Source organism: Leptonotus elevatus, chromosome 5, assembly GCF_054856555.1.
Source record: "Leptonotus elevatus isolate MCC_2025b chromosome 5, RoL_Lele_1.0, whole genome shotgun sequence".
Lineage (NCBI taxonomy): Eukaryota > Metazoa > Chordata > Actinopteri > Syngnathiformes > Syngnathidae > Leptonotus > Leptonotus elevatus.
This window is the reverse complement of record NC_141243.1, coordinates 8,442,318-8,466,342: the sequence shown is the minus strand read 5'-3', so window position 1 is coordinate 8,466,342 and position 24,025 is coordinate 8,442,318. Positions and strand designations below refer to the sequence as shown.

The following is a 24,025-nucleotide window of genomic DNA, read 5'->3' as shown; positions in this document are numbered from 1 at the left end:
GGAATGAATGTCACTCAACTAAACATATATATATACAAAAATATACAAAATACAACTGTTCTTAAGTAGCTCAAATTTGAACTCATTACTGCAACTAAGGGAATTTTTAAAAAGTATCTTAACCACCAATTTACTTACTGCCGTTCGGTTACAACAACTATTTCCTTGACACCAATTTTCTAGCTAGCTGACTAGCCAACTAGCTAATTAACCAGCTAACTAAATAACTAACAGAATGTAGCTTCACCACTAATTAACTTACCGGTACTTTCTAATTACAGTACAACACAATCTTTCTTTCACACCAATTTACTAGCTAACTAACTAGCCAATTAGCTAATCTTCCAGCTAACTAGCCAACTAAATGTAGTGACTAACTAAATGTAACTTCACCACTAATTAACTTACATTCTAATTAAAACAAAAACTTTCCTTCACACAAGTTTACTAGCTAACTAACTAGCCAACTAGCTAATCACCCAGTTAACTAGCCAACTAAATGTAGTGACTAACAGAATGTAGCTTCGACACTAATTAACTTACTTTCTAATTACAGTACAACAAAATCTTTCCTTCACACCAATTTACAAGCTAACTAACTAGCCAACTAGCTAATCATCCAGCTAACTAGCCAACTAAATGTAGCTTCATTAACAATTTACTCACTTATCTTTCTAACCAATTACAACCAAATCATTCTTTGACACATTTTACTAGCAAACTAACCTGTCAACTAGATAATTAACCAGCTATCTAGCTAACTAAATAACTAACTACTGTCTGTTTGGAAATGTTTTGCGCCACACCGCTACACAAATTGACACATGTAATTCAGTGGTTTCCATAAGTGGAGGTACAATTGAATATGTATGGGTAATTGCTTTATGGAGTGGTGGACAGTGGATATGAAAAGTCTACACACCCCCGTTCAAATGCCAGGGTTTTGTAAAATTAAAAATATGAGACCATGATAAATGTTTTTCCACCATTAAAGCGACCTACAAATTGTGAAAATATTTTCGAGAGGAGACATAATGCGGTTGCCCAAGTCTCCAGTCGGAAAAGACGATGTGACGTCCCACGCGTGTTCTGTCCTTTATTGCTGCTACTCTGCCGAGACGTAGCGTCTTGATGAAGTTCTCCAGTGGGCAGTGAGCAGACAATGATGTTTTTGTGCTGTGTTGATGATGCTGGGAGCAGATCTTGTTTGCTATATAGAAGCTGCAATACCACATACAGTATGATAGAAAACAAATCAAAAAAACAACATTCCATTCGTAAGCACAATGAAACCCAAAGTAGAAAAAGATTGTTGCGCATGTTGTTTGCCAGGTCGTGCCTTTGCTGTCCTTTGCCCGTCTGGCCTCTTATCGACAGGCAGAGGGCTCACTCAGCCTCTCAGCTGACTACAGATGACCATGTGTTGACCCCGTGAGACCTCGGCGCACATCATGTGGTAGCGTGTTTGTCAGCCGCACATGCTCATCTATCTTCGAGACGCAACAAGAGACGTGCGCGGAACAAGTGTGATCAAGTGAAGACCCTTCAGGTCACGCTCTTATCAACGGACGGTTAATCATCCACAGGAATTGCGGACGCTCTCGTCTTTTATCAGTTTTGATCAACAAGTCACCATATAAGAGATTGATGGATTCAAATTTCTTTTATACGTCCAGAGCAGGGACGTACCAAAATTCGGCGTGTAATATTCGTCGAAGGGCCTGACGCGGCCTGGAACGGACCGATGGCCGCCGCGCTCCTGCTTCCCAAGATGAAAGGCTGGCCAGCATCACATTTTCCATCAGGCAGCCATTTGGATTTTTTGTCAACACAAACTGTAATAAAGATACTTTGGCGGAACATCTGCTTCACATTTGAGAGGTTCCGGTTTCTCCAGTGCTCTTGATTTGTTTAGTATAGTATAATCAAACGGATTAATATGGTAATTAGCGTTTTTATTTGATTCATCATTGCAGCCCTAAATAAAATACAACACATTTAATTAAGTGTTGGTACATGATTCGGGTCAGTACTCTGACAAAAGTTATCTGTGTGCTCTTTTGAATTTTGGTCAGTTTTTATTTCGTTTTGACATTTGCTTTTTAAATTGAGTTTGTTTTAATTCGATTTTAGGGACGGTTTGTTAGTTTTTATTTGTTTAGGTTTTTTTTGTGAAAATGCTTCTTTTAGCATAGTTTTGATTATTAATTTTTTATATAATTATATGGAGTATTTGACAATTGCAAGATTGACGAAATATCACTAGTCTTAAAACTTCTGGGTCAAAATTAACCCAATTTGGGTAAATAATTGGACCGACACGCTGCTTGGTTAAATTTGACATAACTTGTTTGTTTTGTACAAAACCACCCAAAATTTTAATTACAAAATAACTAAGTTGGCCCAAAATTGGGTTAGTTTAGACCCTGCAGTTTTAAGGGTATTGTGCAATAAAGTAAACTACAATTCCCAAACTAGTGTTCAAATGTCCTTCTTTTGAATGACGGTACGGTAATACCGAAATAAATTCTGTACAATACATAAATCAACCTAAAAGCTCACATATGAAATGAATTGACAAAGTTGAAAACCAAGGACATTTTCATGATAATTATAGTTGTAGTTATTTTTTATCAAAGTCAAATATAGTTTCATGTTGTGGTCCATCTGCCAAACTTTTGCAAAGCAGCGTTTACCGGGCTGTTGTCATGTACGCGTACTCGTCATGTCAGCTGCAGCACTTTCAAGAGTCGTTCCTACGTGTGTATGAATGGACTTAAATGTTATTTCACGGCCTCCGCGCAACATGCAATTTGACCTTAGCAAACGGGACAGGAAGACTTTCAATCATGTCAGCCGAGCTCCATTCAGCTAACGCAACAATCCAGAGAGTTGAAGCCACGTGGCCTTGAACTCAGCGAGCAACTCACTTTTATTTATGTTTTCCACCGAGGGGAGCAAAATCATTCTTCTTTCAGGCTCAAAATGGATCTTTTCACTTTACGCAAGCCTCCGTAATCGTCTTTCCTGTGTGCACTTGTGAGGGTGGTCCAGCTTCAACTTTGAGCTACTGGATGGTTCAATTAATATACAGTAACCGCTTTCTCTCCCCCCCCCCCCCCCCGTGCTGCTTCCTCCCCTGCTGGGGGGGGGGAATACGTCTCATTCCAATTTAATGCATGGCCAATTCCCACCTCCACAGAGCAGTAATTAAAATCCACACGCAAAGCCCCCATTCATCAGCACAGATGACAGATAGAAAAAAGTGTGTGTGGGGGTGGGGGGGGGGGATGGACGGGTGGGGTGAAAGAGTTGAAGCTGATTTCTGAAGACGTGATAGTATTATTATTTTTTTGAACACTTGCATGCTTCACAATCTGCAACTGCCTTTCGTGTAAATAAAGGCACGGTGATAATTGCATTCTGTGATACCTGTAGCACCTCATTAGCATACGCCCCGCCCCCACTCTGCCCCACCCCTCAGGTGAGCCTCCGTTCATGACGGACCCACATGGCACATTTTATTTTGACAACATTCCTACTGCGTTCCCTTGGCGCGCACGCACACACACACACACACAGCCTGAATGTCTACACAATAACAAATCTCACACACATAACACCATGACACTTTATTTATTTATTTATTTTTCACCGCCATCTTGTGATTGGCCAATACATGACACTCTACCAACCCCCCCCCCCCACCAAAAAGTAACTCATGAACTGAAAGCTGTATTCATATTTTTCTTTTTTTCCCCGTCTACCCTTTACTGAGCCAAAGCACATAACGTTAAAAAACATTTAAACACATTAAACACTCAAACAAATACATTAAAAAAAGAAGAAGTGGATTTACAGGTTAATTGTATCCCTTCTGCCATCTAGTGGAAGAACATGGAATTTTTCTTCATCTTTTCTTAGAGATAAATAATCACAATGGATAACACACCTGATGATGTTTCATTGAAGACCTTATTAGCGTTAGCATTAAGCTAGCAGACTGTTACACCGCTAGCGATTGTACATTTACACGCTTTCACTGTTGAATCCGGCATCACCAATAGTCCCAGTGGTGATGGCATATGTCCAAGACCCCCGCACGCCCCCCCCCCCCCCCATCCTCCCTCCCTCCCTCCTGTCTTCCCCTCCAACCACTGCACTTGAGCTTGAATGCTCCAAGCAGCTGCCTAGACTCTGGGCTCCAGACCCCAGGAAGGGCGCAAAGGGGGGTCGGGAGGGGGCACAGATCTTAATGAGATGCACAGTGTCAATGGCCACTCTCTCTGAAGAGGACAAGAAGAAAAAAAGACTGTTCCCTCTCGCTCGCTGTGTTTTTTGGTGCCCCCCGTCCTGCCCTCCTCCCCAGCTGGCGAGGGGGCTTTTGTGAGGCGCCAGATGATAGCCCAGATGCCCCGGCCTTTCAGCCACATTCACCAGCCTCCCCTCGGGTCAGGGGTCACCACCGGGCATCTCAATGGGTCTCCGTGGCAACTGCGGTGGCGGCGGGCGGCTTCGGAGAGAGTGGCAGAGGCTTTTTGCGGCGACCGGTTGCCACGGGCGGCCAATGGATCTCGTTCGGGGACGGTTGATCCTCATTTTCGGCCGGAGTGGTTGCGTGCAAGTGAGAGGAGGAAAAGATGTCTTTCAGATCAAACTCAGTTCATGTCTCATTCTAAACTTATCCATTAGTATTAGTATACAGTAATATTTTTTATTTTTTTATTTTAGCAACATAATGAGAATTAAGTCAGTTTTTTGGGGGGCATTAAGTCCTCTTATGATGATAGATAGAGAGTTGTATTTTGATATCAGTTATTAAAAACATTAACAAACACAAACGTTTTAAAATGACTTTAAAAAAATTATTTTTACGTATTTTTTTAACCAAAAAATATTGTAATATGAGAATAAAAAAAAATATCCAAGAATAGAGTCATGTTTGTTTGTTTTTCCAATAAATATTCGGAAGATAATCAAGCCATACTTCAGCAGGTTGCGTTTTTGAGAATTTATGTAAAGAAAACATTTTTTTTTGGGGGGGGGGGGGGAGTTCCACTCTTACAATCATAACTTTTTTCTTTTTTTTTAGGGTAAAGCTTTACTTATTCAAAAAACAATGTGTTATATTGTGATATAAAAGTTGTCCTGAGAATAAAGTTCTAATAAAAAAAAAGAACAAACAAATAATAATAACAATATGAAATAATGAATGTTATTCCAAAAATAAATTGAAAGGGTTGTTTCAGAATAAAGTGTATTTTTGGTGTATTGTAATGAAAATAAAGCTAGTTTTTTTTTTATCATCTAATTTTATTTATTAATTATTATTATTATTTTATTATTTTTTTTAAGAGGGGGTTTGGGCAATAAAACAGTTTTTTGGGGGGGGGGGGGGATAAAGTATTCATGTTGGGGGGAAAAAAATCATTTATAAAAAATAACGTTTTGGAGGCCCCAACTACACCACGGTATTATTAACTCATTCACTGCCATTGACGGCTATAGACGTCAAAAATTCATTTGAATTATTCCTATTAGTTAAAATGTTTTCTCACTTTTGTTAAGAGTATGAAAACCTAGAAATGTTTTTATTATTGTACATTTAGAACAGATATAAAAATTGTGATTAATCATGAGTTAACTAGTAAAGTCATTCTATTAATTATGATTAAAAATTGTAATCGCCTGGCACCCCTAATTTTTATAATCTTTTCTTAAAAAAAAAGATGTTTTTGTTGTTTACAATTACTTAAAAAAAGATTATTAAAATGTTTGAATTTTTCATAATTAATCCCATGACTTCACTAGTCATTACAACAAATATTATAATTTTATATCTGTTTTATATCTGTTCTAAATGTACAATAAATGAAAACAATTCTAGGTTTTCATACTTTTGTTGACGTCTATAGCCGTCAATGGCAGTGAATGAGTTAAAAGTAAAAGTATCACTAAGTATAAGTAGCTATTACGTATTATGATTAAGTAACCCTATTCATCTTTTGACCATAAAGTTTTAAAGGTGGGGCCTCCAAGAATGAAATCCAAATAAAAAATATATATTTTGATGATTCCAAGTTGAGCTCACACCAGGATCGTTTCATGGAGTTCCTCCTTAAATACTGTCCGACCAATCACACTCAATGAATCCATCCGATCAAAGGAATGCTTAATCGACAACTTTTATGGTACAGTATGAAAAACAATTCACAGAAGCCTGCTGGGATGCATTGTGGTCACTAAATAAACAAAATGGATTCCGCCTGCTGGCTGTGGCTTTTCGAACGAATCCATCATCCTCGTCCCGCGCCGCATTGTTTCTATTTTGAACATATCCGTCCGTCACAGCGTCTGTTGGTCACGCTGTCCAAACAGATCAAAGGTCACGTGATAAGGAGAAGGCGAACACAGGGGGCCCATTCAACAGCCTGCGCCAATTGTTGGACAACACGTGGGCACCCACACAGACCACAAGACAGAAAGAAGAGTTTTTTTTTCTTTTGGTAGTTGATGAGCCCTCACATGGGTGGTTCATGATTTGATACACTTAAGTGGGTTAAGCGCCCCCCACTGTGTGAGGCAGTCAAACCATATTGCGTGGTGTCGTTTAGCGCTACATGTATGCTAGCTACTTGCGTGTTATAATATAGGGCTGCTTTATCAACCTGAAAAGTTCAACTAATGTTTCTTTCTGGGGGAATTTTTTTTGTATTTACATATGAATATCATGTGCACTGCAAGTCATATTTGAGGAGAATACCCCCCATACATACATAAAGAACCGCCGCTATTGGTGATTAGCTGCAGCATGTCATCAATGGGCCTGACTGTCTTCATGCGGCCTTTGGACAAATGGCCTTTTCTCCAGCGACACTTTGATGGCCGCACAGTTCATTATCGGCCGGCACACTGCGCTGAGGGCCAACAAGCATGAACGCGTCACAAGACGTGATGACGGGCGGGCGATGCGTGTTTTTGCGCAGCTTGTTCGCTTGGGAGTGTTCTGCCATCACTACAGAGCTAAAAAAAATAAAAATAAAAACAGCGTGATTGCGTCTTTCCTTGTCAATATCATGTATACAAAATGAGAGCGGAAACACACTTGATGGTATCTTGCAACTGAGGTCATCAACATGGCGCTCACAGGCACCATTTTGTCCCCCAAAATGAACAAAAAAATTACAGCAAATAAAACAGACAAGAGAATTTTTTTAAATAAATTACAAACAAAGAAGACTCAATTAAAAATAATAATTTGGCCACTTAATTTTCCTGTAGTCTAAACCTGAATTAAAACGAGCATTATGATAAGTTTGATTCTGCATTTATTATCAATTCGAACTGAAACTCGTCAGCGTTAAGTTACGTGCGTTGTGCAAGTGGGGGGTTTCATAGTATGAGAATTGAGAATATTTTTTATAATATTATATGAATATTTTGCAAGTTGGGAAATAAATAAACAAATATATATATATATATATATATATATTTTTTTTTTAAGTCCAGTTTTGTACATGAACTTTAATAGTGAGTGGGTCGCTTATACATTACGCATGCGCATGCGCACACGCTTTAGTAAGCGAGACTTCAAGGATCAGATGAACATCAAGCAGTACTGACACCCAGCGATGTGGCGTCATGAAAAATACATCAAGGCGGACATCTACAGTACATACATGCAATGAAATATTAATCCAATGCGAAGTTGTCAAACAGGCATAAGCACGTTTTTTCCCTCCTTCAAAATCTTTCTTTCGTGACAAACGTGCAGCCCCTGTCACGTGACCGCTCATCTTCCAATCACCATGCTGCTCTGCACATATTCCTTTAGCAGAAAGTATTTGATTCGACACAAAAGTAAAGCTGCCAAATTCAACCCTAATGCTATGATATACGTACAATACTTTCATTAGTTTAAAAGCGTAATGCCACTTATTTAGTGGTTGAGTCCAGCAGCTATTGTTTACGTTAATTTAATTTAATTTTAAAAATACATATTCTTAAATATCTCCTGTACCAATATAAATAATATTTTACTCAAGTGTGGTTCAAATTTATGTAAAACAATAACAACAACAAAAGTGAAATTACGTCTGAGAACGTTCAAGCTTTAAGTTATTTTAAGTAAGCACGTAGGTTGAAAGCTATCATTTATTTTTATTAAATACTCTTTTATGCTACATTTGTCATCCAAGATGAATTAAGCGTTTTATCTCGTCAAAAAAAAACAACAACAACGAAGCCATCACGTTTGGGTGGAACGAATGTTGTGCTGTGGCGCCCTCTAGTGGACATTACAGCAGGGTGACCATATCCCCCAGAAGAAAAGAAAAAAAGGAGGGCACATGCCCCGGCCTTGAAATTGTGGTACCAGTCGCAGTTACACCTCCTATTAGTCACGCAATGCCAAACGGACATTATCATGACTTTATAAAAACCCGCAGACGCCGAACAGGACGTAAGGAAATAGTCTGTCCTCCCAAATGAGGTCGTTTGGTCACCCTACATTACGGGGAAACGCTTGAGCCGATCTGGGTTCGTGTATTGCTTAAATTAGGAGTTGAGTTGACGAGTTATTGTGCAAATAATAATAATAATAAATGTCTTATTAAATAAATATTATAAAAATAATAAGAAATGTCCAAATGAGGGTCTCAGCCTATCCCAGCTGGAACAATTAGGCCTCTGTGTGGCCTTTTTTATTTTTATATATATCGGGTGGATTTTAAGATATGAAGATCATGGGAAGGAAAGCAGGACAGTTTCTCGGTCAAAACATCTAAAAATTAACCTGTATTTACTTACATATCTGTATTTTCTAACACGTACATACACATTTCAACACATAAGCATTTTTTTAAATTAATATATTCTTTATTTAATTTGACATCTTGTGCATTCTGATTCAAAAGGCATAAATACATAGAAAAAGGAGATGGAGAATGGGTCACAGCTAAAAATGTACAAAGAGATGCAGAATTATTATTATTATTTTTTTTACAATCAGTGACATTACAACTAACTTGCACGGCATGTTTGACTCTTCTGAAAAACAGTCACCAAAAAGCTTACCCGTACAGAACTTCTTCATGCAACGACATTCAAAATGGTCACCTTCATCCAAACAAAAGCCACTCTTCTTCCCTTTGGATGTTACATACCCCACAATTTAGTGCAGCATCACCATGGCAACCACTGACAGCGCTATGAACGAGACGAGTGCCGATCTTCTGATTGGTCCTTGAAAAAGACGAGCGCAGCGGTACCGGCAAATACGAGAGACCAAAATAGGCCACCAAACGGTCACATTTTGTTTTTTTTAATCAACTATCATTTCAAATTGGCACGTTTGGAGTAAACTTGCAAACTAAACATCCGATTGAAGTGGCACATTATATTCATTTGTCAATAACAACACTTGAGAAGCTGAGAAGGGACATGAATGACTTCATCAATGGGAAGAAAAAGGCAAGACGACGTCAAACAATGCGATGTTGAAGGAGCCGAACATTATTCAAGGCACGCGCGCACGCGCGCACGCACGCACGCACGCACGCATGCCATCTAGTGGTGCACATGCTCAGGCACAAGCGTTTAGTAGGGGATCTGGTTTTGGTAATACTGGATCATGTCGTAGGTTCGACTCCTGTGGGGAAAGTCACAAAAAGAGAAATGGTGCGGTGATGTACATTTGACTTGATGCAAGCGGAATGTGAGGAGTTTTGCGGTTTTGCTACGGACCTGCTGCTCAGGAAGCAGTTCTGGATGACTTTAATAATGAAGGCGGCTGCTTCTTTCTCACTTAAACCCGGATTGAAGCGCTGCCTGCAACCATAGCATCAACAGGCTCTCAGTCAAGATCACTTCAACATACTTCCTTGACACCAATGCACTATTTTACCATTAGACAGGGCTTGGGTACAAACTCAATAAAAATACACAAATAGGGGAGCCTTTTTTTTTTTTAAAGAAAATAGGCGAGAAGAGGTTCCAGAGACAAACAGGCGATGCTCATGGCACTCAAATGAACTCAAAACATTTGTATCTCAAATCATCTTTCCCCATTGAAATTAATGGAAATGCCATTAATCCATTCCAGCCCCCTGAAAAAACACCAAGAAAAAAGTTTGTGTTTTTGAAAACACGAAAACTCCTCTGTATTGTACTTCAGAAAAACAACCGAAGATTGTCACAACAAAACTGTAGTAATTGTAGAACATATGCTTGTAAAAACTGTTACAGTATATACAGTCTGTCTGCATGTGTGTGTATGCTCAAATCTGGTTACTCTATTTTAAGTACCAAAATATTGATGCTAGTTTCATAGCTTGTCAATTGTATTTCCAGTTATTTGTTAGCATTAAGCTAGAAAGACCTTAGTAAGGCAAAGTTATGTGTTTTGTGTAAATACAAAAAGTGTAGTTCTCTTTGTTTAGTTTGACAGTTAGGTTGAACTGGAAGCGGCAATAAACAGCCTGGAACATCTAAAACAATAAAAAAAAAATATATATATATATATATAATCCCCCCAAAAATCCTTGTGCAAAATGTGAACTCAATCTTAGAATAAATAAACTGAACTGTGTTCTGCGCTCACATATAAAAAAATAAAAAATAAAAAATAAAATGCCAACTCACTTGAGCAACTTGATGGTTTGCCCTCTGAAGCAGGGGAGCCCCGTGTCTAACATGAGGTTCACCAAGGAGACCACGCCGTCCATGTAGGGTCTAAATTCAGCCGTCTGTCAGTGTCGTCACGTCGCAACGGGAACTACTCTCGCTATGTGCGACTCACCTGACTGCGAGGTAACCCCTCACGCACATCTCCATGAACCACTTAAAAGGCGTGGCCTCCATCTTGCCGCCCATGATCATCACCATCTCGTCCGTCAGCTTGATGTCGGGCTCCCAGCCCAGGTTGCCGCCGGGGGAGCTTTCGAACATGAAGCCGAAGTCTGCGAATCAAAGCGCACACAGTTAGTGGCGGTTTTGATGAATAGTTCATTCCCAATGGCAGATTCAACATTACGCATTTACATAATTTCAACAGGACGTGAACCGGAAGTGGCTTGATTTCAACAGGAAGTGACCTGTTTTCAACAGGACGTGGACCGGAAGTGACCTGATTTCAACAGGAAATGATCCGGAAGTGGCTTGTTTTCAACAGGAAGTGACCTGTTTTCAACAGGAAGTGAACCAAAAGTGGCCTGATTTCAACCGGAAGTGGCCTGAATTCAACAGGAAGTGAACCGGAAGTGGCCTGATTTCAACAATAATTGACCTGTTTCAACAGGAAGTGGACCGGGATTGGCTTGATTTCAACAGGAAGTGAACCAGAAGTGGCCTGATTTCAACAGGAAGTGGACCGGAAGTGGCCTGATTTCAACAGGAAGTGACCTGATTTCAACAGGAAGTGCCCCAACAGATTTAGCTACGGGGAAGATTCCCTTGCAAAATAACTGTTTATAAATAAGCTTGTTTGATTAGTGTTTCCTGCCAAACAACAAAAGATCATAGTTTGCGGGTAGCTACACGCCACGGCACACACACAACTGACATACCGATGTGGATGAGGTGCCCCTGGCTGTCCAGCATGATGTTGCCGTTGTGCCGGTCTTTAATCTGCAGCAGGAAGAGCAGCAGGCTGTACGCCGCCATGCTGCGAATGAAGTTGTAGCGCGCCTGCAAAGACAAATAGGAAGTGGCGAGGCTCATCCGTGCGGGACTGAGGAGCGGGCTGCTCGTTGGCGACAAACGTTACCTTCTGGAACGCCAGCGTGGATTCATCGCCGTACTGATTGCGGAAATAATCGTACATGCCGAAGTCCGTCTGGCGGCCCAGCTGATCCCGAGACTTGCAGTCTGGAATGCACTCGATCACGCCACACTGGGATAAAAACGAAACAAGTTTAACATGACAAAACACGCATATGTTATTCCTATACTTTAAACTTTTTATTAATATTATTCCGCCCATCTACTTCCACATAATTCATCCCATTTTTCCATCATTCCAATTTTAACATATTGCAAATATTCACGCCATGATTAGGGGCATTTTGTTTCTTCCAAATATTCACGCCTTACCCACAATTCACGATTTTTGTACCCTATTTCCCCTAATTTATTCTTTATGGGAGATTAAACATTTCACATTTAAATATTTTTTTCAGTGCCATTCAAAACATTTAACTCATTCATTTCACTTTAGGGATGATTATTGGTCCATTCCCTACTTGATTCTAAAAACCTTACTCCATTTACTACCTGATTCTTCAAACCGTACCCCATTTTCTACTTGATTCTTCACAACTTACTATATTCACATAATTCATCCAATTTTCGCCATTCCAATTTGAACATATTATAAATATGATCGGATCCCTTTACTTCATTCCCAAAACTACACCTTACCCACAATTCGCAATATTGTACCCTTCTATTCCCTATTCATTCCCAATGGCAGATTCAACATGACACATTTACATCATTTCAACAGGAAGTGACCCGTTTCGACAGGAAGTGACCCTTACTCCATTGCCTACTCAATTCCACGCTCCTTTCTTGAATTCTTTGTTTCCTCCAACTTTATTATTATAATTGCACTGTTGTTCCTCCTTCACCTATTTCAACATTTCTTGATGGATTCAAACCATTTCAACTTCAAGATGTTCAGCTATTTCCAGATCATTGACTATCATTCCATGTCTTTCAATATCCCTCAACATCATTCAATACCATTCCAGATAATACCTGTTTTGTATTCAGCCTCACAGCCTTCACACGCAATTTCTACAGAAATTGCATTCTCTAGTTATTTTTGAGTTTGTCTTACTCCTGGTGCCGTGGCCACCACCCTGTAAGGGAACACGTAGAGGTCCAAGCCCACCAGCTGGAAGATGTTCTTGAACAGGCTGATGATTTGAAGCGCGAGCATGTCCTAAAGACAAAAGCAACACTTGAAAAACTAAAATATGCGATAAAATGGCGGCAATGTTCGATTCGGTTCGGCGGAAGGTCAATACTTGTCGGCAGTCGTCGCCCACTTTAAAGATGGCCGCCTGCCAGCAGATTCTCTTGGCCTCCTCTTCGCTTTTCTCCTCATCCGCAGAGTCGGAGCGACACCGCAGACCTGAAGGGAATTTGCAGGGATATTCTCTTACCGTAAAAAGGAAGTCAACCCCAATTATCTTTTTGGCGATAATATGTTCTATGAAGCCAACATTAGTCTAGACACGTCATTCTGATTAACTCATTCGCTGCCATCGACGGCTATAGACGTCAAATTCATTTCAACTATTTCTATTTAACGTTTTTTTTTCATTTTTGTTAACAAGAATATGAAAACCTAGATTTTTTTTTGTACATTTAGAAAATATGTAAAATTTGTGATTAATCGTGAGTTAACTAGTGAAGTCATGCGATTAATTACGATTACACATTTTAATCACCTGATGCCCCTAATTTTTAATAATCTTTTCTTTAAAAAAATAAAAATTAATAAACTTTTTTTAAAAGAAAATAATATAAAAAATTAGGGGCGTCAGGCGATTACAATGTTTAATCGTAATTAATCGCATGACTTCACTAGTTAACTCACGATTATTCCCAATTTTTATATCTGTTTTAATACGATAAAAAAATTCTAGGTTTTCAAACGTGTGAAAGTGGGAAAAAAATGTTAAACTAATAAAAATAGTTTAAATGATTTTTTGACATCTATAGCCGTCAATGGCAGTGAATGAGTTAATATTATGTTTGTGGAATATGAATTAAGCAGCAGGAGCAGCCATTTTGCCACTCACTGTCAGCTGAAAATGACATATTTGCTCAGGTAAAGACCAATCATGGCTCAACTGTTTTCTGAAGCTGAGCCATGATTGGTACTTGTACGCTTGTGACCTGTAGGATTTTTTATTATTATTTTTAAATAAAAAATTCCCATGGATGACCCAACACACCATAAGCATTAGTGTGACATTACCTTCTTTTTCCAGCTCGCTGACGCCACACCTCTTCACTTTGAATTTGGCCAGGTAAGGAGCTTTGGCAGCACTAGGCACATTTTTGACAAGGTGTTACTTTTTGACATGGATCCGTGTGGTAAATGAATGTTTAGCGCAAACATGGGGCCCACCTTTGCATCGGGGTCCCTGATTTGTAGTCTATATCTAACACGATGGCCTCTGGGTTACTGGGCAGATAGCAGCCAGGCTGGACTTTGATTTGGGACAGCAATTCAAGGCAGGCCTTTTTCCGCTCCTCCCCTTTGGGAAAAGGTCTGATTGAGACAAACGCAAACAAAGTGAAGTGAGCATGCATGGGTATCTTACAGAATGATTTTACACCACAGGTGACAGCTCGGCTCTGTTGTTGTCCACAAGGGAGGGACAATTCACCTCTGGATATTTTGCCATGATCGTTCTAATGAGAACTGACGGGAGTTTTGCCATCCCTGAGTGGGACAAATAATTAGCTTCAGTGAGCAGCTTCCAAACCGGCGTGTACTCAGCGGGACGTAAAAGTAAACAACACTTCGGAAATGATCAGCCAAGGTGATTTGGAAGGGGAGCGCAAGTAGCTCAAGGCAGGAGACGAGGAAAACAAGAGAACACACGGGAAAACTCCATGTTGTAAACAACGCAATTATCAAGAGGGCACAGTTTGTTGGTGACGCGAGTCCATTCCTTCTTGAAGGTTCTGTACAATAGTTTATCAACTCATTCACTCCCAGCCATTTTCACTGAAGTAACCCCCTTCGCTCCCGGGCGGTTCACTGGATTTTGACTGATTTTGCAAAGCCCACAGAATATTGTGTTCTATTGCTATAAAAAAAAACATGGAACATACCAAACGAAAGATTACGGTCTCATCTTTCATCAGGGAAAAAAGTATATTTCTATCTGCTTCTGTTTCGCAGCAATTAGAATTAGAATATAGCTAAGTTTCATCATTATTCACAAACCTGTTTAAAACAGCTTGTTGCAACATGGCCCTGGTTAATCTCTTATACTCTGCTTCCACCTGCTGGCCGTTTTTTGTAATAACTACCATTACTTTAAGCGACCAATTCAGGTCAGAGGCTGCATCAAAGCCTTCTGTATGCTCTTGCATTAAAAAAAAAACATGAAAAATGTAAAAAATACGGTCTTTGGACCATGGCAATGTTGAAAATAGAACGTTTTTGGGAGCAAGTGGGTTTATTTTCCCTTGCTGATGCCATTCCAAGGCTTTTGCAATGGTTAAAATAAGCACACAGAGGTTATGTCCATCTTAGATTTTGTGATGCGCATTTGTGTGTGTTCATACTTGATGGTGGCTGACACGTTGGTGATTTTATTGAAAAAGTCAAACTCTCGCTGGTAGAAGTCTTTGGCCGGTCCAGACAAGCTTCCTGTGATCTCCTCAACCATTTGCTCCAACAGCTCGCCAATGTCGGCTGCAGGCGGGGAGAGAGAAGACTTGAGTTTTATTTTTGTGCACGTTTTTTTTTTTGCGTATATACATTTCTTTCAAGAGTTATCTCTCACGGTCTTTCTGGTGGGACTCTTCGTCCAGGTAGATGTTAGTCTTCATGTTCCAGATGAATTGATGGGCGAGGAGTTGCGACTTCTGAGCGGCCCACAGGATGTATTCCCGCACGTAACCCATCTAGACCGTGACACAGATACAGATACAACGACTGGACTGCAGTGAAGAGCAACCAAAAGCAAGCGCTAGTGTCGTGAGGCTACATTCAAATCTTGCTAGCAGCTTGAACTCCCCGTTTAAACAAGTGAAAGAAATATTACCTGTTTGTTAGCTTTAGCATTTACTCAATGTCAAACAACAAGACATAAAAACATATTCACCTTATCATAACGAAGTGCTTGGACAATTTGAGGAATGTAAAACAAGATGGCGTCCTAGAAAAAGCAGTCAAGAGATGTTACAAGTTCGAACCGAAAAATGCAAACGCAACCGGTGAACAGGTGTGAGCGTACGGGAGGAAAAGAGCGGAGCACTTTGACCCCGTATTGTGCCGTGAGCGGGTGAGGAGGGTACATGGAGGAGAAGTAGGACAGTCCCGTTGGTGGATCTGCGGGCGCCCAGCACAGGATGTGACTCAGCTCGGGAGAGTCGGCGTCGATTGTGTGACACGTCACGAGGAACTGTGAAGAAGTACACGTGTTTTACATGAAATATCACTAAAATGGCTGGAATCAACTACAGGGTGTCAAGAAGGAGCAATTGCTGAATGCTGAAAGCCATGAGGGACATGTTGCGTTTCTCTCTTCATTATACATGTGAGAGACTCATTAAGACATCAATTAAGCGCTCTGGAAGGAATCTGGAGGGAGTGGAGCATCACCTCATTATGAGAATCCTTTCCCTAGAGAAATTCTGGGTCGCGGCATAGCATTTGCACTCGACATTTTATTATGGCTTCGCACTTGAAAATGCAAATGATGCAGGTTAAAGGGTAAACACAATTTACCATAAGTTGTAATAAATAAATACATACACTATTTTCTTTACTTGAGCTGGAGAAGTTGAAGGGACGATACATGAAATGGTTCACTCTAGAGAAAATTATTATTAATTAACCCTATAAAGCCTGAAGCATGAAATATGAGAGAAAATTCAGATTTTTGAACAAACTTTTTCTTTTTTTCTTTTTTTAAATCAACTTCCACATATGACTTTTGATTTGTGTCTTATTTGATACATCCGGTCACAATGCTTTAAATGTGTACATTTATAACTGTCAAAAATATTATAGTAAACAGACATATCAAACATATTACTATTTCCACAAATCAGAACAAACATTTGCCACTATTAATAAGTCTAAGCGTCTCTCCTTTCTCAATTGGGGCGATCTTGCAAAGTCGCTGGAAAAGCCATTAGCTGGGTGATACTGCCCTCTAATGGATTATCCGTGCAATGCATGTGTCAGATCAAAACAAGTAATTATACTCGTGAAATAGAGGGCTCAAAATGTCTTGTATTTATTAATATGTTACGTTTGGCTTTATAGGGTTCATTTGTGGGACTACTTTATACAAGGGCCTTTCCTGCTCTTTTTTTTTCTGTTCTTGCGTGACATCATTGCAGTGCAACAACTCACCTTGACGGCTTCAGGGATGTCGCACACAGCAGCTGGATCCAGACGCACCAGACGAGTCACCTCGGACACGATCGCTTCAGTGTGTTTAAACCTGAGAAGTCAACATTGTGTCAGATCATCTGTACTATTTATACAGTGAGCTATTCACAGGGCATATTAGGAACCAAGGCCGGTCATGCGTACCTGGCAGGTAGCTGCAGCGCCAGGTAAGGTGCAATGCTCCACGCCAGATTTACGTTGTCCTTCCACTGCTTCTCCGTCAAGCTGATGTATTTGGACCTCCAGTTAGCGATGCTGGTCTCCACAGACTGCTCAGTGGCGATGGCGAGCTCTTGAGTTGACAAGGGGTTGTACCATGTCGTCAGCCGCTCAATCTCGCTAGCCTAGACAGGAAAGCGGCACAGACACCAAAAAATAAAAATAAAAAGCATGAATTGATGCCTTTTTGTGTGAGAATATAGACAGTGTCATCAAATATAAATACCAGTAAAGCCAGTAAGAGGGTACGACGTTTCATGTAGTACTTGTGCAGTTGAGATCCTCTGTTGCTTTTTTTGGAGAGGCCTTAAACATTCCAGGAGAAATTTATCAGCATTTAAAAAAAATATATTATTTACAAGTAGAAATAGTGTGTGTGTGATTTTCACCAGATTTCTTGGATATGGTGGACATCCCAGAGGACAGAGGGTAGGTGTTAATCCATCCCTGAGCCACCTGCTGCCTCTGACCCATCGCCACATCCAGGTTATTGCGGCTGTCCGTCACCGCCATCACTGACAAGCTGTTCACCGACATGTCTTGTGGATCTGAACAAGGCCAAATAATTGCATTTTAGCATCTTGGTGCACCACAGACCACGGAGAAAAGAACACCTTCTCGCCACAACATTAAATACACCTGCAGAATCCAGAGAAGCATTGAAAAACAGTTCAAAAATAATATAATATAATATAATATAATATATATATATATATATATATATATATATATATATAATATAATCACTTGCTTGGCCTCATTGTATTTTGCAGGAGTACCTAGGGCTGTGCAATTAATCAAAATGATATTACAATTTCAATTATTACACTCTACAATTACAAAATCAGCATAATCGGGGAAAAAAAGATTATTAATACTAATTTTTTAAATGTTAAAATAAATAATTTAATACATTTTGTTTCATCCAAAAGGAACTTGCAAAATTATAGTGTTTCAAAGAATTGTATTTGTCTTAATATTTTTTATTGTTTTTTACATTTAAACATTTTCTTGTTTTGTACCACAAAATTAATTGTTGTGCAGTAGACAAGCTGCAATCCAACTTCAAGTTTTTGCCAACATAAATAAATAAATATATATTATTAGAATAAATATATATTATTATAAATTCTGTTTGGTTCAAAAGGAACTTCATCAATTTAAAAAAAAGAAATAGGTCTTAATATTTTTAAATTGCTTAAACATGTTCTTGTTTTGTACCAAAACATAAATAATCGCTTGAATAATCGTGATTTCAAATATTGCCAAAATAATTGCGATAATTATTTTTTTACGTAATCGAGCAGCCCTAGGAGTACCTAATATTTTGGCCAGTCAGTGTACAGTCTATATTTAAAGTGCTGAACCTGGGGGAACCAGCTGATTGGCAGCCAGGTACTTTTTATCAGACTGCAGGCAAGCGTAGAACTTGATCATGATGCTGATGTCTTCTCTCAACCTCTGATCAGCTTGTGTGGGAAATTTGGGATTGACGCTGCAGAAGTCAGAAAATAATAAATGATACAGTGACAAGTTTTCTTTGCTCCCCTGCAACGCTCATCATTTCTACCTGAAGTAGTCAAAAGTTGTGGAATAGATCTTCTCCCGCAGTACGTTCTTGATGGTGGCGTTTGTCACCACGTCAGCATGCAGAAGAGTTAAACCCAGAGTAAGCAGTCTAAAATAATAAAACAGAGATGGCACAATAGTCTAATTGTGTCTAGCATGGCGTTTCAAAGATGACAAATAGTCCTCAGACAGCACACCGAAATCTCGGCCCGATGGCGGCGACGTGCGTGTTCATGTTGCTTTTGGCTCCTCCCACGCTCAGAGATAGCGACCTCTGCAGGATGGTGGTGAAAATCTCCACCTGGTCCGAGCTGCTGTATTTGGCTATTTCGAACCTCTGCACCAGAAACTGGAAGAAGAAAAAAGCAAACCATGGACCTGACCCAAAAAGTCTTGATTGAACGAAAAAATAGGAAACCCAGCAAAGGATATACTGTAAGTGGGTTACTGACCTCTATCCACAGGAAGTGGGGTATAACGTCAGGTGCGCAGGGTGCAGGCTGGCTCTCTTCTGACACGGCCAGAGGGCCCGCCTCCACCTTAGCGACGGAGAACAAACCCATCTTCAGCTCCACCGTCATCTGCCAAGCGCCGGCCATCTCACGCATGAACTGGACACAAAGGAAACACAACCAGATGTATTGATTCCCCTCTGTGCGAAGGTGGTCAGAAACAGAACTCAAAGCGCATAATCCAAGCAGAGTGACGACACTCACTGGCACTTCGACCCCATTGTGCGCAGCCAGCAGCCACTCCCAGCAAGCGGTGGCCGTTTCCATGCCATGTTCGGTGAACATCTTCAAGGGCGACCAGCACAGATGGTGCAGCAGCTGAGGGTTGCAGTCTGATGACAAAGGAGGGCTCAATTTAGCCCCAAAACCGAATTGTTGGGCAGTTCTGCATCGTTAGTGCGGAATGACTCACTTCTGGTGATTATGAGCAAGGCTGCCATCTTGAACATGGCCTGGGTGAAAGCTTCTGGATCTTGGCTGTCTAGAGCACTCATCATCTGCTCAATCATCAACGTGTTCAGGTCTGACTGACTGTGCGTGGCCTCGGAAAATTGGATCATGCCGGCCACCTTATAACGCAAACACATTTAAGATCTTTTATAGATTCTTCAACAAAAATGTATAAGAGTTCATATTAGGGGTGTCAAAATGAGTGCGTTAATTTTGAGTTCATTTTAAGTTCCTTTAACGCCACAATTTTTTTTAACGCACTATTAATGACCGCCCCTGGCAATTCCAGTCGTAAAGTAGCAGACGCGTCCACGTCAAAATTTAGCCGTAATAAATTTAATAATAACGCATATATTTGTGGAGACTGGGGTCAAGTAGTATTTTACAATTTAAAAAATGTGCAGAATTTCACAAGTTATTTCATGTTAAATATTAGATAGCTCTTAATATGAAAAAATAAATTAAAATACTCTGATGTGTCACCGTCTTACAAATGCAATTATGCCACCTAGTGGCAGAAAAATTACCACAACGCAAATCAATATCACACTCGTTTTTTATCTTTTATGCAATAATGTGGTAAAAATGATGAAAAATATACTGTAAATCGTATTTTAGCTTATGTCAAATAAGTAACACTGTATTGTAAAATATACAGTACAAAGGATATTAAGGACTTTTTTTATAGCTCAGAGAAGAATGGGAGAATGTTTTCATATTTACACTTTTTAGTTGATTAATATGTAATATCTTACGTGAAATGTATTCTTTCTAGATAGAGGGAAGGTATAAAAATGGTTACTTGAGGAAATGCATGTGGGCCCCCAAATAACTAGCTATGCCCCTGACTACAGCCACAATTATGAACAAAACAAAAACTATTCATTAATGAATACCTGAGTGTCTTTAAAAAGCTTCTTTTTTTTTAACTCTTACATGACACACCTTTAGATATCAACATTGCGACTTTGAATCAAAGTCGGCGCAGGCTTTACAAAAAAATGTACCGCATACCTCTCCGGTGTATCGGTTGCGCAGGTTGAGCGACGCCATGAAGTTGGAGTAATCTTTTTTCACACATGCAGGTCTCTCAGTCAGTTGCGTGGTCTGCGGAGGCAAACCGTAATGTCACTTGTGGCTCAGCAGTCGACAAACGTGGCGAGCCCCGTCTCGCTCAATTGTATTCATAATTGTTCAGACCAACCTGAGCGAACGCAGCCTATGGGGCGGGGCAGAGGAGGGCACCAGCATAACCGTTAGCCACATCCAGCCAAACAACCCCACCATAGCAGCCAAGTAACCAGCAAAATCCATTAAGCAGCCAACCAACCAGGATGCGGTTTGATAGAGACAAATAAAACAAATGAAGCAAATGAAAAGTGCAAATAGCAGAAAGCAAGCTGACGAACACAACAAAATGGACACACAATACTAGTGTACACATGCATTGGTAAGTGATTAAGGTCGAGAACCATGATATGTCTACGTAGTAGAAGGAACTTTTCTCATGTGTAAGTACACAAAAGCTTCTTGTGAAATAAGAAATGTAGCAATAATAAAATAAACACTGGTGTCAACTTGATGGAGATACTTGCTGAGAAGCATCATGTGATAAAATAGGGTTTCATTCATTCAGTCGGGGGCGCAAATTTGATATCAGATAAATATCATGTGTTAAATGTGAGCAATAAATATTTACATAAATATGTAAGTTAAGATACGGTAAACTCAAACACATCGACATGCACATATAATAAGCACAATTAACAAATGTTATGAGCAAGCAGCTAAGGAGCACATTTGCTGTACAGTAGTTTCCTAGATTTTCTGCAAAAGTAAAGTTTAAGTTCACCTAACTTCACCCAGATGTAATATTCATTGGCACAGAACACCTGTAACGTGCACGTTAGATATGAAAGCTAGTGTTTATGGCTGTTTGATACAGTAGGTGATCAGTCTTGGTTATATTCCCCTCGCCCTCAACCAGCTAAGTTAGACTCTAGTTTCACCGAAACAGGATAAGCATTGCGGGAAAATGGAAAGATGCGATACTGATTGCGCGGTCAATCCAAATCTCTAAATACAATTTTGCAGCGTTCAAAAATGGCTCATTTACAGACAAATGGGCCCGGCATGAGTGTAAGTGTGCGTGCGTGAGACTCACGCCCAGTGTGGTACTCTGCCTGTTGTAGCCAGCAAAATGCAGGATGCTCTCTGTGGCCATGGCCAGGCCCGTGTGCTGGGACAAACCCGACACCCAGTTCTGATGCTTGTTCAAGTACTCCTGCTCGACACACGCGAGGAGATAAGAAGAGGAACAACTTTTGAACGATACACAGATGTGGTTTATCCGCAGTGTGTGTATTCCTGAGAGAAACACATTCTGGATTCATCTTTGAGTTCATGTTGTGATGAATTTCAAACCTGCAGGTGGGACTTTGTGACTGAAGGGGCCCATTTCATTGCTTCTTTCAGGATCTCGCCACAACGAGCGGCAAAGTCCTTCACGATGCTCTGAGAAATAAAATAAATAATAATCAGCAAGCGGGGCAAAAATAAATACATGTCATTATCACACAGTAGAAATAATGACGGCAGAAATTTGCCAAATGGGGTGCGAGGACCATTAATGGTATGTGGTCTCTCTCGAGTGATACATAAAAGAATCACTGAATTAATTAAAACAGGAAATATTAACAAACATATTACAATTTATCTTGTAGCTATGCGTACAGCCTGTTTAAGCTTTTATTTTATTTTTACTTTTCAAGTACAGTACATTTTTTGCATGGTTACAATTTAATTTAATCATTAAAATTTTTTTGTTTTTACACATGCATTTGAGCACAATATTTACCTTTAATGTGCAACATATATATATTAACTGAATCAAGTATTTTACATTTGACTGTATTTAAGCACAGTGTTAATATTCATAATGTGCATGATGTCAGTGTGGTTCACGGTAATAAACATGTAATTTTTAGGAATCCTATCTTTGCCTAGTTTTCAACGAACACTTAGGCATGACTGTATTTCAGTGTTGGTGGACACTTGAAGAGTATTTCGTGGACACAAAAACCTACTTCTCTGGCCTCATACGTATCCGGTACTGTGATGCTGTATGGGGTATCTGGAATGTCGTAATAAGGTTGGTCCTTGTGGATGTCCTGAATAAGTGGGAAACATTTGATGTATCACTTTTTAACCATATTATTACACAAGCATCTTTCTATTTTGTACAACAACAATCTTCCCCCGATACTTACGGCACTTAAAGAGAGCGAGAGTGTCTGCAAAATGTCTAACATGGTCTTCAGCACACGGCCATTCCAAAGCAGATGTGGGAATCTGGTAAAAGCGGCAGAAAGAGCTTACAAAAACAATAATTTCTAACAGCAACAGGAAGAGGCGGACAACTCACGTCTCGGCCAAACCAGAAAGATATTTATCGGCCACTCTGCGGATCCTCTTGTGGGTGTGGTTAAAGTTAATTAACAAGAATTGGGCATGACGCTCCAGTTCCTCCTCGTGCTCTTTGGTCTTTGGCTACAACCAGAAAAGGAGAAATGTTGGTGAATAAAACGCAAATGTTTTGCTTTAGGGAAAAGTCACACTCACCTTGTCAGCCATCATCTGGAGAAAAACATCGAACACCTTGTCGCCGACGCAAATGATACACTGCATCATTCCTGATGATGAGAAATTTGGTGGAAGATGAGGCTTCGTGAAGAGATGAAGACGCGGATGCATACGCATGAAAGCTCACCAGATTTGTCTTTCTGAATGGCTTTGTCTTCAAAATAGCGAAACATGACCTGGAAGCTGTCAGAATCGTTGGAGTGTAGCATCCTACAAGGGTGCATATGAAAGAAGCACGGCACAAGCTTTGTCAACACACTGATGTCGTCGCTGGGAAATGTTTCAAGTGGTCAACGGCGAGCACAATCACACTGCAAAAACTGAAATCTTAAGTAAGATATCATTTCTTATATTTAACCTAGATTTGCTTATTTTGCTTTGACAAGTTATTTTTTTTACTTCAAATGAAATTGTCAGACAAGATCATTGTGCTTATTTTAAGATGTCTTGGCATTGAGTGTTAACAGCCAATTTTAAGTAC

The 24,025-nt window shown here is 39.9% G+C and overlaps 1 protein-coding gene across 2 annotated transcripts in view; it reads right to left on the bottom strand.

Moving 5' to 3' along the window:
• Positions 1 to 9,306: 9,306 nt before the first annotated feature.
• Positions 9,307 to 24,025, bottom strand: part of pi4kab (phosphatidylinositol 4-kinase, catalytic, alpha b) — a 29,857-nt gene continuing 15,138 nt past the window's right edge. Inside the window, exons 23-55 of one of the 2 annotated variants that reach the window (XM_086077216.1) lie at positions 23,672 to 23,754; positions 23,524 to 23,594; positions 23,327 to 23,451; positions 23,172 to 23,253; positions 22,989 to 23,072; positions 22,327 to 22,416; positions 22,067 to 22,186; positions 21,107 to 21,121; positions 20,917 to 21,009; positions 19,865 to 20,021; positions 19,657 to 19,784; positions 19,393 to 19,551; positions 19,138 to 19,289; positions 18,942 to 19,049; positions 18,739 to 18,866; positions 17,761 to 17,919; positions 17,598 to 17,677; positions 17,297 to 17,496; positions 17,114 to 17,204; positions 15,987 to 16,154; positions 15,855 to 15,908; positions 15,534 to 15,654; positions 15,313 to 15,442; positions 14,141 to 14,284; positions 13,988 to 14,058; positions 13,029 to 13,135; positions 12,839 to 12,943; positions 11,765 to 11,890; positions 11,565 to 11,685; positions 10,799 to 10,958; positions 10,642 to 10,731; positions 9,745 to 9,828; positions 9,307 to 9,649 (exon numbers count right to left, since the gene is read on the bottom strand). In XM_086077216.1, coding sequence (XP_085933342.1) covers positions 9,598 to 9,649; positions 9,745 to 9,828; positions 10,642 to 10,731; positions 10,799 to 10,958; positions 11,565 to 11,685; positions 11,765 to 11,890; positions 12,839 to 12,943; positions 13,029 to 13,135; positions 13,988 to 14,058; positions 14,141 to 14,284; positions 15,313 to 15,442; positions 15,534 to 15,654; positions 15,855 to 15,908; positions 15,987 to 16,154; positions 17,114 to 17,204; positions 17,297 to 17,496; positions 17,598 to 17,677; positions 17,761 to 17,919; positions 18,739 to 18,866; positions 18,942 to 19,049; positions 19,138 to 19,289; positions 19,393 to 19,551; positions 19,657 to 19,784; positions 19,865 to 20,021; positions 20,917 to 21,009; positions 21,107 to 21,121; positions 22,067 to 22,186; positions 22,327 to 22,416; positions 22,989 to 23,072; positions 23,172 to 23,253; positions 23,327 to 23,451; positions 23,524 to 23,594; positions 23,672 to 23,754 — 3,658 coding nt within the window. In that variant the 3' untranslated portion in view covers positions 9,307 to 9,597. The remainder of the gene's footprint in view (positions 9,650 to 9,744; positions 9,829 to 10,641; positions 10,732 to 10,798; positions 10,959 to 11,564; positions 11,686 to 11,764; positions 11,891 to 12,838; positions 12,944 to 13,028; positions 13,136 to 13,987; positions 14,059 to 14,140; positions 14,285 to 15,312; positions 15,443 to 15,533; positions 15,655 to 15,854; positions 15,909 to 15,986; positions 16,155 to 17,113; positions 17,205 to 17,296; positions 17,497 to 17,597; positions 17,678 to 17,760; positions 17,920 to 18,738; positions 18,867 to 18,941; positions 19,050 to 19,137; positions 19,290 to 19,392; positions 19,552 to 19,656; positions 19,785 to 19,864; positions 20,022 to 20,916; positions 21,010 to 21,106; positions 21,122 to 22,066; positions 22,187 to 22,326; positions 22,417 to 22,988; positions 23,073 to 23,171; positions 23,254 to 23,326; positions 23,452 to 23,523; positions 23,595 to 23,671; positions 23,755 to 24,025) is intronic. The other variant, XM_086077217.1, reaches the window with a different exon arrangement.